Source organism: Rhagoletis zephyria, unplaced genomic scaffold (assembly GCF_001687245.7).
Source record: "Rhagoletis zephyria isolate East Lansing unplaced genomic scaffold, Rhagoletis_zephyria_1.1 Rzeph_scaffold_00652, whole genome shotgun sequence".
Taxonomy (NCBI): domain Eukaryota; kingdom Metazoa; phylum Arthropoda; class Insecta; order Diptera; family Tephritidae; genus Rhagoletis; species Rhagoletis zephyria.
In genome coordinates, this window is record NW_016157736.1 from 68,874 (window position 1) to 86,079 (window position 17,206).

Sequence of the window (17,206 nt, forward strand, 5' to 3'; positions counted from 1 at the left end):
AATAATTTGAAAAAGTGGTAGAAATGATAGCTATTTCGGAGATCACCACATTTCCTCATCAGACTTCTTTGAGTAAGATTCAAACCGGCGATCCCACTGACTCGAAAAATAAAAATCATTGTAAATTACAGTACTGTATAGATAAATTTAAATGTATTTGATTTTCATCAAGTGTTTCAACCCAGCAAAAACGTTACGTTTTTTTGTAAGCGCTTACTTTTTGTATCGATGGAGCAACGCATTACAATACGCCGCAAGAATAAATTTTTTACTTCGTCGTTTGCCCACTGCATTACTGGTATGTTTTATATATGATAGGCTGTCTTCCGAAACGTATCAATACAATGTTTGGAAACTGTTATACTGCGGTATTCAAACTATTTTTATATGCAGAGTTGCGACACATTGCAACCATATACATTGCATATTTTAAATATTCAATATAGCAATGAACAATTTCTCTGATTTTTCCATTTTTAAAACACCAATGGTAACCAATAACAATCGAAGCATTAACTTTGTTTCTGATGCGCTGATTGCTCTAGCGATGCGTTTCGATAACTTTTTGGATACGTTTTGTAAAAGTATACATTGTCAATATTTTTTAGTTCGGCGTTGTGGAACATTTTACTTTGTACGTGTGCAAAGCAATTGACTTTTGGAAGTCAGCCATACTATTCGTAATCTCGTAATATATCGATAAATTTAAGTGTATTTGATTTTCATCAAGTGCTTCAACCCGGCAAAAACGTTTCCTTTTTGGGTAAGCGCTTACTTTTTGTATCGATGCAGTAACGCATTACAATACGCCGCAAGACAAAATTTTTCACTTCCTCATTTACCCACTGCATTGCCAGTAAGCATTTTTACAATTTCTCGCTTACCTCCAATGACATGCCCAGGTTAAAGTAATAGCTGAAATACATTGACAGCGAACGGCGAACTCACCACAGTGTAATTCGCGCTGTCAAAACAACCGCAAGCATATGAAATTAGCACAGCCAATGCGAAATACGAAGTTCGCTCGGCGGCGTTTCATGGCGATAGATTTATTTCTATCGCCCTGCTGGGCGATGACATCTGTACGTGCCAAAGGTGGCCGTATTTCTTTTTTGATTTCAAAGTTTTAGAAGAAAACACCATAAACACGAATTATTTTTATTGTTTGAAACATAAGTTGTGGATTTGCTCAATCTGGTTTGAAATAATATAATTAATAATAATTTCTCTTTGTTTTGCATTTACATTTGTTATCATTTCCTCATTTCTAAACATGGTTTCATTTTTTCTACATATGGTCACCCAATTTAAAAAGGCGACCAAATGGTATCAGCTTTTCTCGTTGCCGCTGTAATTATGTTTAAGTAGGCGAAATAGCTGGGCGAACGATGAAAACCAGCATCGCCCAAATACGCGAAGTTTGCCATTCGCCGGTATTGTATTTCAAGAATAATGTGTTCTGTAAACTAGAAGGTATGTGGCGAATTTCGAAAAGCGCTTACCAATCGAGATTCACCACTCACCTTCTAGTTTAGAGAACACATTACTTTAACCTGCGCATGTCATTGGAAGTAAGTGAGAAACTGTGAAAATTCTTTTCCACTGTATTACCTGTAATGCAGTGGTAAACAAGCAAGTGAAAAATTTTGTCTTGCGGCGTATTATAATGTGTTACTCCATCGATGCAAAACGTAAGCGCTTACCAAAGAACCAAAGTTTATGCTGGGAAAAGTTACACGAGGAATGAACAGTTAGATCACTGTGCAAGTTTTAAATTTTGAGCAAAGATTTTGAAATCTGAACCCACTTAATTGGGACGTTCTAAATTCAATGGACATCCCCCGTTTTACCAAATTGGCTCCGGTTTTCGAGATAGCGGCACTTAAAAATCTTATTAAATTTTAACTATTTTATAAATAACTGCGTCAGTTTTGAAGTTATTTTACTAAGATCTTGCACATAGCGGTTTTTTAATAGTACCTTAATTATTCCTTAAAATTATCGAAATTAAAATTATCAGCCATGAACTACTTCAAACTCAAAAACTATTTTGGGTTTAGTGCCTTTGCCGTGCAGTTAATGTAGAGCTATCTGTTCGACCGAAGCCAGAGATTAAAAGTTGGTGCGGAAATCCTTTGCGTTGCCTGTATGTAAAAGAAAGATTAAATTTGATGTTATTCCGTTCTTGTACATTGGTGATAAGTCTCCTAAATTTGTTTCTAAAGTGACTAATCTCGGTTTTGTTATAAACACTAACCTAACATGCACTGACCATGTTAACTCTAAGGGCCGGTTACTCAATGTCTGGTTAACGCTAATCCTCGGTTAAACATAGTTATCGACGTTACCGACTCCCTGTTGTATGCAGATTGGTGTTAACCAGACATTGAGTAACCGGCCCTAAGTCTATTATACTTTAAGAAATTTAAGAATGTCTGCTACTTTTACGCCATTAATAGTTAGGCGTAAACTGGTTATTCAATTAATATTGCCGATTATCTGCTATTCCGAACTAGTCTACAGCAGCCTGGATTCTCAATCTTCTTATACAATTGATGTAGTATTCAATCATGTTACTCGATATGTTTTTGGGCTATCGAAATTTGAGCGAATATCCGACTGGAAATTGTATTTTTTGTAATTCGGCTAATGATGGATAAAGATCCTAGATATCTATACGAAAAATTATCCTTCTCAAAGTCTGCGCGCCTTACTGACCCAAGAATGATAGAATACAAGATTGCGCCCATCAGAGAGGATTTTTGAGATTAAGTTTTGTGTGACGTCACACTAGTGCATTTGCGAGAGATAAATGCCAAAACGCGAGCAAGAATGGAAGAAGAAGAAAAAAATGTTCAAGTAAAACGTAAACAAGTTGCACGAGTGTGACGTTATACAAACAGCGATTCTGTCAAATTCACTGAGAGCGGAATAGCGGTACCGAGATGGGCGCTACCTTTTATTCTCTACATCGTGTTACTGACCTGATTATGTCCAAGTACCATTATCTAACATCTGTAAGACTATTTTTCGTCAATGCTATTCCCACCTGGAACTCGGTTCCAGGACATATTCGCAACAGTCTAAATTAAAGCAACCTTAAGAGTATTTTGTATTCTCATTTTAGTTAACTTATTATCAGTTGAAGTTCGCTATCTATACGGGAAAATCTAAAAAATAGGTACACTTTCCAAAAAAAGAAATTATTTTTAAATTTGTGAGCACACGTATGTTTTATATACCATTTTATTCGCAATCTCTTAATAAATCAAATAATATAACAGTAATTAATTTTCATCAAGTGCTTGAAAATTGGACGAGGAATAAACATGAAATAGAAAACAAAAGAATAAGTTGGGTTCAAATTACGCTGTTCAAGTTGTAAACTTTGAGCATAGTATTTGAAAGTTGAACTCACTTAATTGGCATGTTCTAAATTCAATGGCATCCCCCGTTTTACCAGATTCGCTCAGGTTTTCGAGATAACGGTAATTGAAAATTTGATTAAACTTTAACTATTTTATAAACAACTCCCTCAGTTTTGAAATTATTTTACAAAAGTTTTGCACATAACGGTTTTTTAATATTACCTTAATTATTCCTTAAAATTATCGAAATGGTTTCACTCCAAAACAACTGATTACTCAGATATATGTTTTTGCGATATAACTCTAACTTCATATCTGAATAATAAATTGTATGCGTGCTATATGTTAACGTGAACCTATACTAAATTTTTACCCGCTTAATTGGATGAGTTATGACGCAAAACAACGTCTCTGAACAATCAGTTGTATGGGAGCTACATGTTATAGTAAACCGATTTTGATGATTTTAAGAGATAGTGTAGGTAATATTAAAATACAATCGTGTGCAAAACTTCAGTAAAATATCTTCAACACCGAGGGAGTTTTTTTTTTAATAGTTAAATTTTAAGCAAAGTTTTAAGTACACATAAGTAAGAGCAACTATCAGAACCTTTGTTAAAACAAAATTGTTTATTTGATACCACGCCAGATATATTCTGACTACTAAAAGGGGCATTATTAAAAGTAGTAAATCACGGTTTGTACACACTTCTAGAAAAAATTTGTTTGAAGCATTTTACAGGTATATGTAATTTTATAAGGACTAGTAGTTCTAGAAAGATTTAGATCGTTTCGACGTATTTTCCAAATGTGCCTTCAATTAAAATTGTTTTGGAATAAAAATTACGCTCAAGATCGCAGAATATTTTATCTTTAAAAGTTAGTTTATTCTAAAACCACAAATCTTGCTACAGTACTAAATTATTTTTAAGTGTTTGTAGAATACAATACCTTTTTAGAAGGTGTTCAAAATGAAACGCTTCAAAATCTAGACGCGATAAACCGAAAATTTTTAAAATTTTGGTAAGAAGAGTTACAAATTTTGAATTACTTGCCATTAAGTTATTTTTTAAAGCACATTTTAGTTACCTACTACATGTGAGTGTCCACGTTAGTACTAGTTGCCCATAAAATTTCAAATCAGTATATTGTGTGCTCCAAAAGTCATGACATAGTTAACTTTTCACCACTTAAAAGTTACACAAAAAATTCACCTGTTTTTAATATTTTTTTGAATGAAAACATAACTATGATAAATAGCCCAGTAAAATTAGACTGTTTCTTAAACAAAATGAATGCCTAATGAAATTTATGGGCGAGACTGTGAATCCATGATCTACGTGTCAAATAGAAGTAAACTGCATCAAAAAATCGCTGTTACAAATTTTATTTTTTTTTTCTTACCCAATTTATCTAATTTTACTGGGATAATCGCTTTGTATTTTACGATCCCGGCCGTGTTATAAGCGTCGTACAAAAAAAAATTTTGGTATACAAGTGTGGAGAACGAAAGTCTCTAGTTTAGAGGTTTGGGATTTTATGTATTTTCAACAGAAATTGTCAAAAAATGGCGAAAGCCGTGACACTATAATTTTTTTTTTCAGTTTTTGCTAATTTTTTACTATAAAAAATGCTATTTTTATAAAACCTTCTATACCGTAAATGTGGGAAATTAAATTGTTACGAAAAATGCAAAATAAGCTTGAAAATTGGAAAAAACCCAAAAAAACTTAAATCCAAGATGGCGGATGTTGCCAAATGAAATTTAGGGGCAAGACTGTGGATCCATGATCTACGTGTCAAATAGAAGTAAACTGCATCAAAAAATAGCTGTTTCTTTTTTTAATGTTCCTACCAAATTTATCTAATTTTACTGGGCTAAAAAGCTATGCAACAAAGTGATTCAACATTTTTTCAAGTCTTCAAATATACGTCTATGATTATATCCAAAAGCAACCAGCTTGATATAGTTTACAGCAATGGAAATAAAGCTAAATAACACATTGACCCAAATAATACAAGGGATTAAAAAAGGATTATTTAGGAATTTAAATAATCTGAGCCTGCATAATACTTAAATGGCATGTAACCGTCTCGAGTGTTTCATTGATCCTAAAAAATTATATTCACCTCAAAAGGAAAGAACTAATTTTTGTATGTGTAATTCCTATGGGAGAACTAACTGCTCGACTCGGGATCTCTTACAATTGTCTCAAAGAGGGGATATTCCTAGAGGATCATTACTATACAAATGCTAAAATTTAAATCTCATTCCGGTCGCATTGCAGGATTTTTTAGTTTTTGACTTGGTCTAATGTATAGTCTGTAAATTTCATTAAATACTAAATGTTAGTTTTTGCTTTTGTGAAAAGTTATTTTCCATTTTTAAATCATCTAGCTCTATAGTGTATACTAGTTATATCGTACATATTTTATATCTAAGTGTCTTTAATATCTATCTCGTTTCCCTTTTACTTTGCAGAAAAGAAGCTCTTGGTTCAATGGGAAACGATGCTCCACTTGCCTGTTTATCTGCTTTTCAACCGCTACTTTACGATTACTTCAAACAATTATTTGCTCAAGTTACTAATCCACCCATCGATCCATTTCGTGAAAAGGTTGTAATGTCAATGCAAAGCCCTATAGGGCCAGAAGCGAATTTACTCCAACCATCTGTTAAACAAGTACATCGCATTTGGTTACAAAATCCGATTCTAAGTATTCCTGACACAAATGTATTGAAGAGTAACATCCACAGGGGATGGAAAACAAAGGTTTTGGATTTAACTTATGAGTTTGAAAAAGGAGTTAGGGGCTACGTGGATTGCATTGACGATATTTGCCGCCAAGGTTTCGATGCCGCTTCTTCTGGTTATCAATTGTTAGTTATTTCGGATAGAAACGCTGGTCGTGGAAGAGTCCCTGTATCGGCATTGGCTGCATTAGGCGCTTTACATCATTTCTTAATAGAAACTCTTCAACGGATGAAGGTTGGAATTATAGTAGAAACAGCTGAGGCTCGTGAAGTCCACCACATTTGTGTATTGCTTGGCTACGGTGCAGATGCAATTTGCCCTTACTTGGCTTTTGAATTAGCACAAGCGCTTCGGGATGATTGTGTCATTAATTCCGATGTTAATAATAAGCAAATTTATAATGCTTATGCCAAAGCTATCGAAATGGGTGTAGCAAAGGTTATGGCTAAAATGGGCATAAGTACTCTACAGTCTTATAAGAGTGCTCAAATTTTTGAAGCTGTTGGAATAGGTGAAGAATTAATTAGTAAGTGCTTTCGTGGAACGGCGAGTCGGATTGGAGGTATTACTTTGGAAACAGTTGCAAAAGAAGCTATAGAACGGTACAACATGGCATTTGGCGATAGATTATTTGACACTCGAATTTTGCGAAATCCTGGTAATTATCATTGGCGTAATGGAGGGGAAGCTCATATAAATGAGCCTGCTGCTATTGCAAGTTTACAAGAAGCTACGTTAAATAAAAACTGGAACTCATTTGAAGCGTTTAAATCGACAACATTAGACAGTGTAAGGAAGTGTACACTCAGAGGGCAACTCGAGCTCGTTACCGATCAAAATAAAGTAGATATATCGGAAGTGGAGCCAGCATCAGAAATTGTTAAAAGATTTGTTACGGGGGCCATGAGTTTTGGTAGTATTTCTTTGGAAGCACATCAGACATTGGCTATTACTATGAATCGTATTGGAGGAAAAAGTAACACCGGCGAAGGTGGTGAAAATTCAGAAAGATATTTAGGTAAGTATTTCTTATTAGGTTTGGGTAGTTCTTGAACTAAATGGACTAAAGAACAAGTTCATCTCACTAGTTCGGTATTTTTATTGAACTAAATTTGTCAGTGCTACTATTTCTCCTTTTGTATCGCGATCCCAATATTCGTGTGATATGTATGTATCTCATATTTACAGGTACGTTTTAAAACGCTTTCGCTTTGTTGCTACTTTAGTTTCTTGCGAAAGAGGTTTTTCAGGGCGGGGCAAATATTAAACTAGCGTAAAACGCTTTTGAAATTAAACACGCTTTCTAATTAATTGTTTTTGCATTCAGCTTGCTTAATAAAATAAAATTCATTTTCCATTTTAAGAAGAGCTATAAAAAATTGGTTTCATTTGGTGGTCTTCAAGCTTTACGGGCAATAAAAATGTTAAATTTAGAGTTTGTGGGCTGAAAATCATGTTGCACTTTTTGAATAATAGGCGTTTTTTAGAAAACTTTTACGTGTGTTTTGCTGTGCTTTTCGAAGTTTGAAAAGAAGCAGTCAACAAGGATGGAAAGACACCACTGTTTAGACTTTTTGCTGCAAAATATTATTAAGGGGATGATACCCGAAGTTTTTTGTTGAAACTTGTACGTTCCGTTCCGTAGTCCGGGAGTTAACGACAAACATTTTCGGGTAATTTTCGCAAGCCTAATTTTTTGTCAATGAGGTATTCGAGTAACGTACGATACTAATTTGGACGGGGGTTAAAATTGTAACGATAAATAAGAAAGACAAATTTATAGCCGCGTACGCGAAACTTCTTGTACGTATCATTTGACATAAAAGAAGCTAAAAAAATATCGTCTGCCGTCTAAATTCTAAGGCAAAATCGTCTGCTACCCACAAAAATATCGCAAAAAAAACAATTTATTTCCGCAAAGACGAAATTAATTAAAATGCTTATTTTTATAGTAACAAAGAGAAAAATAATAGTCTGCCGCCAATAACATACAGCGAGATTGTCTGCCAGTGAGTTATTGGCCAAAACGCTTAAAAATGTTAGAATGATAGTTACACAATCGGAATTGATTGAAATAAATCTATATTTTGTAAATTTTTGCGTTTATTTTAACAACTATAGTCACATTCAACATCTCTGCTTCCTTTATATCGTGGTTCAAGAACATCATTCATCTTTGCGGAAATATATATATTTTTTGCGATATTTTTGTGGGTGGCAGACGACTTTAGCCTTCAAATTTAGATTGTAGAAGATATTTTTTAATCTTCTTATATGTCAAATGATACGTACAATAAGTTCCGCGTATGCAGCTATGAATTTTTTGGCTTAGATTTTGCTATAATTGTAACCCTCCTGTAACCCCCTACCGCAGATATGCGGTGGCAGACGTTCAAATTAGTATTCTACGCTACACGCATAACTAATAGAAAAAATATAAGCTTGCGGAAATGGGTTAATTAAATCTGTTGTTAACTCTCGGCCTATTATACCTAGCCTAATTATAAGCAGTGATGGGCACACTTAAATACTTTTGTACTTAAAGTACCAGTTTGGGTATTAATACCCAAATACTTAATCAGCCTCATTGCGTAAGTCGTAAATTAGAATAAATTGTACGATTCGACAACATCGGCATTGTCGACTGTCGTGCTAAAATAAGTAAACGACGAAAATCGTCGAAAACTATGCAGTGGAAATTTTAGGCAATGACGTGAAATTTTCGATACCATTCGACTCTCGAAAAACGACTTGCTCGCAATGAGGCTGAATATTGGGAGATGTCTAAATATTCAAGTAGAAAGAACTTAGATATTTAGGAGTATGCTAAATACTTCAAATAAAAAATACTTAGGTAAATATTTAGTTGCAAAATACCCGAGTAAACAATACCTAGGTATTTAGGAGTTTCCTAAATACTGAAGTACAAAAAACTTAGGTATTTAGGAGTTGTTAGATATTAAAGTATAGAAATGCTATTTCTATATGTCCTTATTAACTTAAAAATTAAACAAATACAAGTTGATTATTACACACAGAAAATTCTGATTGTTATCGTCGCCAGAAAATACGTTGAATGAAGTTAATTTCGGTTAATATAAACGAATGTCACAAAAGCTCTGTTCGTTTACTGCGCCTTTTGAAGTTGCCACTTAACTACTGCGGCAAGTGTTAGGGTTGGTCCCTACACCACCCCTTTCCAAACCTAGCAGCGGAGAAATGTATCCAGGGTAACTGCGTATGTTGGTGATGCGTCGCTGCTAACTTGCCCCTGGTGAAGTAAGCCGATTTAAGCCTGTCAATGGACACCGTGACTTGTCTTGATCCAATCAATATTGTATACGTCTTGGGGTACCTGTTTACAACGAGGTACGGCCCCTCGTACGGCGATTTCAATGGCTTGCGGATAGTGTCATCATGTAAAAATAAGTGACAGCAGGATCTCAGATCTTTTGGCACGAAAACGGTGTGCTTTCCATACTGTGAAGTTGGCGTTGGCCTAGCCATTTCGAAATGTTGTCGCAAATCCCACAGGCAGCTCTGCTCATCTACAGGGGTGTTATCGTCGGCCTCCAGGAAATCGCTGGGTAACTGGATAGGCTGTCCGTAGAGCATCTCTGCTACGTATACGCCCAAGTCCTCTTTCACTGCCCGTTCGTAAGCCTAAAAGAACGATGGGTAGGACGTCGACCCAGTTCCCCTATGCAGCGTGACATCTGAGGGCGGCTTTCAACACCTGATGCCATCTCTCCACGAATCCTTTCGCTAGAGGGTGGTAACTGGTTGTATGGATGTGTGTGAAGGCAGAACTTGTTTTTGAAGTCGTCCAATCTATAGTATTTTTAATGAATGAACTCCACTTTCAGCTAAAAGTCAAAACTTTAACCCTCCGTAAAAAATTCCGAACCTCCTCTTTCATAATATATAGGATTGGTTCGTGTTGAGTGACCAGTGTTGTTGTACAGTGATACTGGAATCACAAAAGTTATTTATGCAGGTACAAAGACACTTAAAATTTTAATAGTTTACTCTAATGCACTATCTAAAGCTAGTTCATCTTAATAGGCTTCAAAATCATTGCAAGGCTCCAACTCTGCCTCCATAACATACTGAATGCAAGCATCATCTTCAAAAGAGTTGTCTTCACACGTTTCAGTCTATTAGTTTGAAGTTGGGAAATATGCTTTTGCTACCAAGTTTTTACCACTTGAATATTGTTGCTGTGACCGTAAAAGTTTAATCCGCCTTTGTGCTCAATAATTGTTTATGAATAATTGTGAAGAAAGTGCTTGGGTTGACTTCAGTGTACATCGACATGTGTGTGTTTTATCAAAACTATAACGAATTTTCGCATGAAACTTTACGAGGATGCTAAGAAACAGATATGTTTACATAAATTCTCACTATTTGTAATTTGTTGTTTAAATTGTTTGCACTTCCGCTGGCAAATTTTCAATTAAAAAGTGCAGCTATCACTTATATTTATATTTCCATAAATGCACGATCTTTTCTATGTTCCCGTGTGATTTGTATATGTTCATTAAATGTATTTTATTTTATTTTTTAACAATATAAAACGTGTTTAGTAATTTCGCTACTTTTCTTCAACAAAGTAAACAAGCAGACAAATCAAAATGGCTGTATTGCCCGAACAGAAGGGTGCTACCAGATATTCGAAATTTGAGGACAGTAAAATGTCGAACTTGTATTTCATAATGACCACAACATAAGGGTATATTTGAATATGTGCTTTTTCAAATAACAACCCCAAAAAAATGTTCAATTATGGCCATTTTTTAATAAAAATGTATGTTTTTCTTTTGAAAAGCTTTTAGAAGTTATTAATTATTCTTATTAGCTTTAAATCAACTCGTTTTTAATTTTTAAAATGTAATTATAAGTATTTAGAGAATGTACACTTTTTCCATACTTCTTGCATTTTTTAATAAAAATAAAAAAATTTAAAAAAAACGCTTGTGGCGCTATGTTTTTTTTAAATAAAAGTCAATATTTTATAAAACCTAAAAATTCGAGTAAAAAATTTATTTGATATTACTTTTGACATTATTCAAATCGTCTGGCAGCACCAACTTCGGTGTTCAGTTGCTACCCTCGCATGTTTACTACTTTTATATATATTTTATCGTGGTTATATTAACAAAATCGGTGTTTGGTGTTTGACACTTCTTTGACAGCTCAACTCCGCCATTTAATATAAAAAATCCTCACGGAAAATTTATTCATGATAGGAGGAAAGGGAAAAGAGAAAAAAACTTCCGGAGAGTTTCTGTTCAGAATCGGCCTGAATATATCCCCGGTGCCAGCACCACTCTTCTTTGAGTCTGCTATTTTGCCAGCCTTCCTTGCATAAGCTGTACGTATACTTTTTATTTTTGTTTTTAGGTCTTCAATGGAAATTTTTACCTCCATCTCACTTAATATTGCCCGGTGAGCCTCTTTCCGGGCAAGGTTATTCCGGTACGCTTGCACGTGGGGTCCCATAAACATGGGTGGTGCTCATAGCATTCAACCGGTTTTATTATATTATTTCTATTCATTTTATACAATTGTCTATAAAAATTATGAAATTATTTTAAATTCTAAAATTGACAACTGTGAGGACCAAATATCTCTGAGGAATTCGACCCTCACAAATACCGACCACCATAGCACCAGAAATCGGCAAAATGACAATACACGTTGCCAAAGTAACGCAACAGCAACACAAGTCAGAGCAGCTAGCCACGCAACAAGCCACAGCAACACTAGTCATAGCAACACTCGACAGCCTCTTCGTTACCAAGACAACGTAACATCACACAGCAAGATGTAGCTGCACGACCACGCAACATTAAGCACACAGTCGATTAAAGAAGCAACACGACGGAAAAGTACTCACTCAGCACGAGACTGTGGTCGTGAATGGGCGGCTATTGGCAAGGAGTAATTTCATCTGCGCCGGCTTGAATCGTCGGGCTTGACTTCACTTCTGAAGCAGCTGCTGGTAAGGGCGGTTTCTTCTGCGCCAGCTTAAATCGTCGTGCTGGACGTCACCTTTCAGAGTAGCAACGGCACAGGCTATGCACGCTTCCACCACAGCCTATCGTGAACCCGCGTGCGGGTGACACGCGATCGCACCGCCGTCAACCGAGGCACATGGACAGCGCGACCAGAGCGCTACTCGCCGGCGTCAGCATTGTGGCACTCACCGACGCGACTAGACCGCTATTCTCCGGCGCGACCAGAGCGATACTTACCGGCGTCAGCAGCGCGCCTTTCACCGGCGTTGACAGAGCACCACTCACCGGCGCGACTAGAGCGCTACTCTCCGGCGTCACCAGAGCGTGTGAAGACCAAATATCCCTGTAGAATTTGGCCCACACAAATACCCGCCATCAAAGCAGCTAGCGTAAGTACTAGTAAGGAGCTAAATAACTACGACGAACTACTAACTACGTCGTTGACAACACCACAAGACATCACCGCTCGGAAGTAGAGAGCACCAAACCGGCTTCGATCACTCTCTGGCGCGACCAGAGCGCAAATCTCCGGCAACTCCAGAGCACCACTCTTCAGCGCGAATCATCGACGTTACAAGATCGCCACATACCGACGCGAACAGAGCACTACTCTCCGGCATCACCGGAGCGCTACTCATCGGCGTGACCCGAGCGTTTCTCAACTACGTTAACTGAGCGACCCTCATCTGCGCGACCAAGAGCGCCACTGGCCATCGACGCCAGGGCGTGACCAGAGCACCATTTGTCAACGTTAGCAACGCGCCAGTCATCGGCATCAGTAGAGCGCTGCCCACCGGTACTAAAGTCACGCCACTACGGAATAACGGTCCAGTAACGGAAACCTGAGCCGTTATCCTGCCACCGGAAGCGACATTACTGACCTTTTCCACCGTGATCTTTTTTTTTGTTATATGTTTATAGTAAATAAGTAAGTTAGTCATGAAAGTACGATTTATCGGAGCTCCAAAACCTACAAATTTATTGTAACGGACGCTGGACACGGCGAGTATACCCCAGCGTTGTAGAAGAAGCGTCGGGGCAACAAAAACGCTTCGTTTCAAGCGCCACTCACCAACGCGACCAGACCGCTACTCTCCGACGTTAGCTGAGCCCTACTCACCGACGTTGCCAGAGCGGCGCCACTCATCGGCGGGAGCAAAGCGCTATTCATCGACGAACCCAGAGCACCGCTCACCGGCAAAAACGACAAAACACGATTTTTTTTTAACCCTCAAAATACCGTTCAAATTGTCACTTTTTAAAAATTTTTGATTTTGGCTCCCATTCCACCAGAAAACACCATACTTAATACACCATTAGCGTTTTTTCTGAAGATAAATCTTAAGACTCGATTTTTGGGACATTGGATGCTGTACCCGAGTGGCCAGATTGAAAAAGCAAAGCTTCCTTTAAGCTCTAATAACTTGTAAACTATCAGCTTTCACAAAATAATTTATATAACAAAAATGGTTATACTGGTCGATATCTGTACGAAAGTGCAGCATTTAACCCTTTAATGCAGAGTCTGTCATATATGAAACGCTTTTTAACCCTTTCAAGGCAGAGGAAAAAGGTTCTCAATATGCTTTTGAACGTGCTTTTTCTCATGTTGCCGTAGATATTAATAGTAGAAAATTTGTCCATAGTAAAACAATAAATAAAAAAAAAATAAAAATAAAATATTTAAAATAAAAATAAAAATATTAAAAATAAAAATAAATAAAAAGTACATTGAAAACATATTGAGAACCTTTTTGCCTCTGCCTTGAAAGGGTTAAAAAGCGTTTCATATATGACAGACTCTGCATTAAAGGGTTAATTGCTGCTTTTTCGTAAAGAAGTATAACCATTTTTGTTAAATACATTTTTTTCTGAAAGCTGATAGTTTACGAGTTATTAGAGTTTAAAGGAAGCTTTTCTTTTGTCAATCTGGCCACTCGGGTACAGCATCCAATGTCCCAAAAATCGAGTCTTAAGATGAAATAAAGAGAAATCTTTCAGAAACAGTGCTAATGGCGTATTAAATATAGTGTTTTCTAATAGAATGGGAGCCAAAATCCAAATTTCAAAAAAGTGAAAATTTGGACGGTATTTTAAGGGTTAAGTTATTTTTGTTGTAACTTCTCTACAGTTTTACTATAAAAAAAATTTCATTGCATTACCTCTTTTCTAACCGAAGGTCCACGATTTTGAAAAAAAAACTCGTGTTTTGTGCCTATAGTGCGGCGCTAGTAGCGCGCCACTCACCGGCGTTATTAGAGCGCTTCCACCACGGCATAACGGACCTAGTTAAGTAATACATTGCGGCTGGAATGTCGCCAAAGATCAGCTGATGCCATCGCGCCTATCATGGCCAGGTGCGGAAGTGGTCAATAAAGTACGACGGTGGACGAGACCCTTTAGCATGGAGCGATTGGAGGGGTTGTAATAGGGGGGGGAGGGGACCCCTATGTTTGTGTCTTTACTTGGGCTGAAATACCTCCAACAAATTATATTANATATATATATATATATTTTTTAAAATTTGTCCTGCATTTTCAATTCATATTTATGATCACCGTAGGTACGCCATTATTAAAAATTGGTGCATTCGCATTAGTTTCGATAAAAGTTTCCTTCAAGCCGTATACATATATACGTAGCATGAACCAAAAATACAAGATCACGCCAGCAAACCAGTTACAAACTCATGTATATAAATATACCTTACTATAAGCACCTACCATAGACATGTTTGCATACCAAATTTCAATTTTATGTGGCTTATGGTTCCGAAGTTATGGCTTATTAAAAATTCCACGACCATGAGATATGCCACGCCCCCTCCGACAAAGTCATTAATGTATAAGCACCTACGATAGGTATGTCTGCATTCCAAAGTTCAAGTTCATATGACTTATAGTTTCGAAGTTATAGTTGATTAAAAATTTGCGGGCCTATGGGAGGTGTCACGCCCTATTGCAAAATTTCCACCATATTTTTAAATAAACCCATACATATAACCTTCCCGGGGTAAAAACAAATGNCAGAGGGGCACTACGCATTGCTTCTGCATACCGTACAGTGTCCGCGGACGCGGTTCTAGTTATTTCTGGCGTCATGCCAATTGAGCTACTTGCTTACGAGCGAAAAGAGATTTACAATCTCAGTGCCGAGATAGGTCGAGCAGCTGCCGCGGCAAGGGCGCGCGAGCAACTGATCCAGCAGTGGCAACAAAACTGGAACGCGAGCACAAAAGGTCGATGGACGCACTCCCGACCTTCAAACATGGCTGAACAGACCACATCGAGAAGTCGATTTCTACCTGACGCATAAAGCATTTCCCTCTCCTACGAAAAAAAAAAAAAAATAATAATAATAATAATAATAATGGTAAAATCTAAGCTCAGGGCTTTACCGGGGTCACACAGAGCGGATCGTGATCGGCCTACTTCGGTGGGTTAGCTGCGAATAACCAAAAAGCAGTCCCAGACCAAGAGCGGCAGGAGCCGAGGGCCTGATTTAAAAGATCAGAAATGCTTGATGAATCTCCTGTGTCCGGGCGAACAGATGCCGCCTCCCAAAAAGCATCCCAGGATTGAGACCAGTTAGATCCTGTTCATGGCATCCTGGCACATGTATACGATTAATTCGACATTGGGCTGGCGAGAGCAGTATTCCACCACTTTAGTATGTGAGGGTGACACCTCACAGAAATGGCTGGTGGGCTAATGCTGCAATCGCCTTCGTCTCTTTAAAACCATGGCAGGTCTTCAAGTACGTTCAATACACGTCGCCATTTAGTTGGCCGCACAGGTCCAGTTGAGATTTACTCCTGGTTTTGCGCTGTCTTGGCTCTGAACACAATATCCCATAAGGACTTGTGTCAACCCTCGCGATGCCCTGCTCCTTTGAGAGACGGGAACTTCGGGACACTTAAAGCGACTGTGCTACGTGTAGAGATAGCGGCTTGAAGCGGATACCCAATAGAACTGACATGATTAAACAAATAACAAAAACAAATGTAATGGGTGTAGATGCTCCCGAGGAAGAATGCAGCGCATTTAGAAAGAGCAGTAGAGTTGTGCGCTCCCCGCCACAAACTCATCTGCAAGCATAAACCGGCACCACGAGCACGGAGAAAGCCGTCGACGTGGTGCAGAAGGGTACACCTTTGCAAACGGCAACTCCCGGCAGCCGGGATGGTGGTCATCAAAAGCCAGCTGCTGCAAACAGGTACAAGCATGCCACCGCAAGCCTGGGAACGTGCGAAGGCAATGAAGATGAGCAATTTGCCCAGATTCGGCTCGTCTTGAAGAAGATGCAGAGTGCTGTCTCCAAGCAGAAAAATGTGTCCATGGACATAAAAACGGGTATGGCCCAAATCGAGGAGAGCCTAAATATACTAAGCTACCTCCGAGAGCAGGGGTCTACCCTTTCCGAGCTGCAGAAAACTGGCCCTGGCTCGCAAAAGAGAGCTCGAACTCGATCCGACTCCCCTACAGGCGAGCTGGAAAATAAAAAAAAGCGCCAGGTGAACCCTTGGCCAATAAGGGCGAGGCGACCAGCCGCAAAAAAAAAAGAAGAGGGTAAGAAAAAAGAAGAGTCTCGCCAAACTAATCATTAAGCCAGCTGAAGGCAAAACCTATGCAGAGGTGCTGGGAACGATACGTGGTAAGCTCCAACCTGAGAAGACGGAGACCGTAATTCGGTCTGTTCGGAGAACCCGCGAAGGCGGCGTGCTCATCGAAATGGAGCGCTGCACTCAGCATTTAAGGAAAATGTGTGCACTGCCATTGGCCAGCTTGGGGACGCCCGTATTCTCACTAGACGTTTACGTCTAGAAGTTCTGGGCATGGACTGCCTAACCACGGCCCAAGAAGTGGAGAACGCTATACGCGGAGAATTAGGAGACAAGATGAATGGCAAACTTGGCGTCTCTCTCCTCGCTGTAAACTCGCGAGAACAAAGAATGGGCGTGACGGAAATCGACGATTTGCCAGGGCGGACTCTTATTGAAAAGGGGAAGCTGCGAGTAGGTTGGACTATCTGCCGCGTCCGAGAGCGCGCGGATGTCCAAAGG

At 38.3% G+C, this 17,206-nt stretch overlaps 1 protein-coding gene across 1 annotated transcript in view; it reads left to right on the forward strand.

The window, feature by feature from the left end:
* LOC108360908 (glutamate synthase [NADH], amyloplastic) overlaps positions 1-17,206 on the forward strand; it is a 149,652-nt gene that overhangs the window by 22,968 nt on the left and 109,478 nt on the right. Inside the window, exon 4 of the mRNA XM_017613371.1 lies at positions 5,851-7,142. Coding sequence (XP_017468860.1) covers positions 5,851-7,142 — 1,292 coding nt within the window. The remainder of the gene's footprint in view (positions 1-5,850; positions 7,143-17,206) is intronic.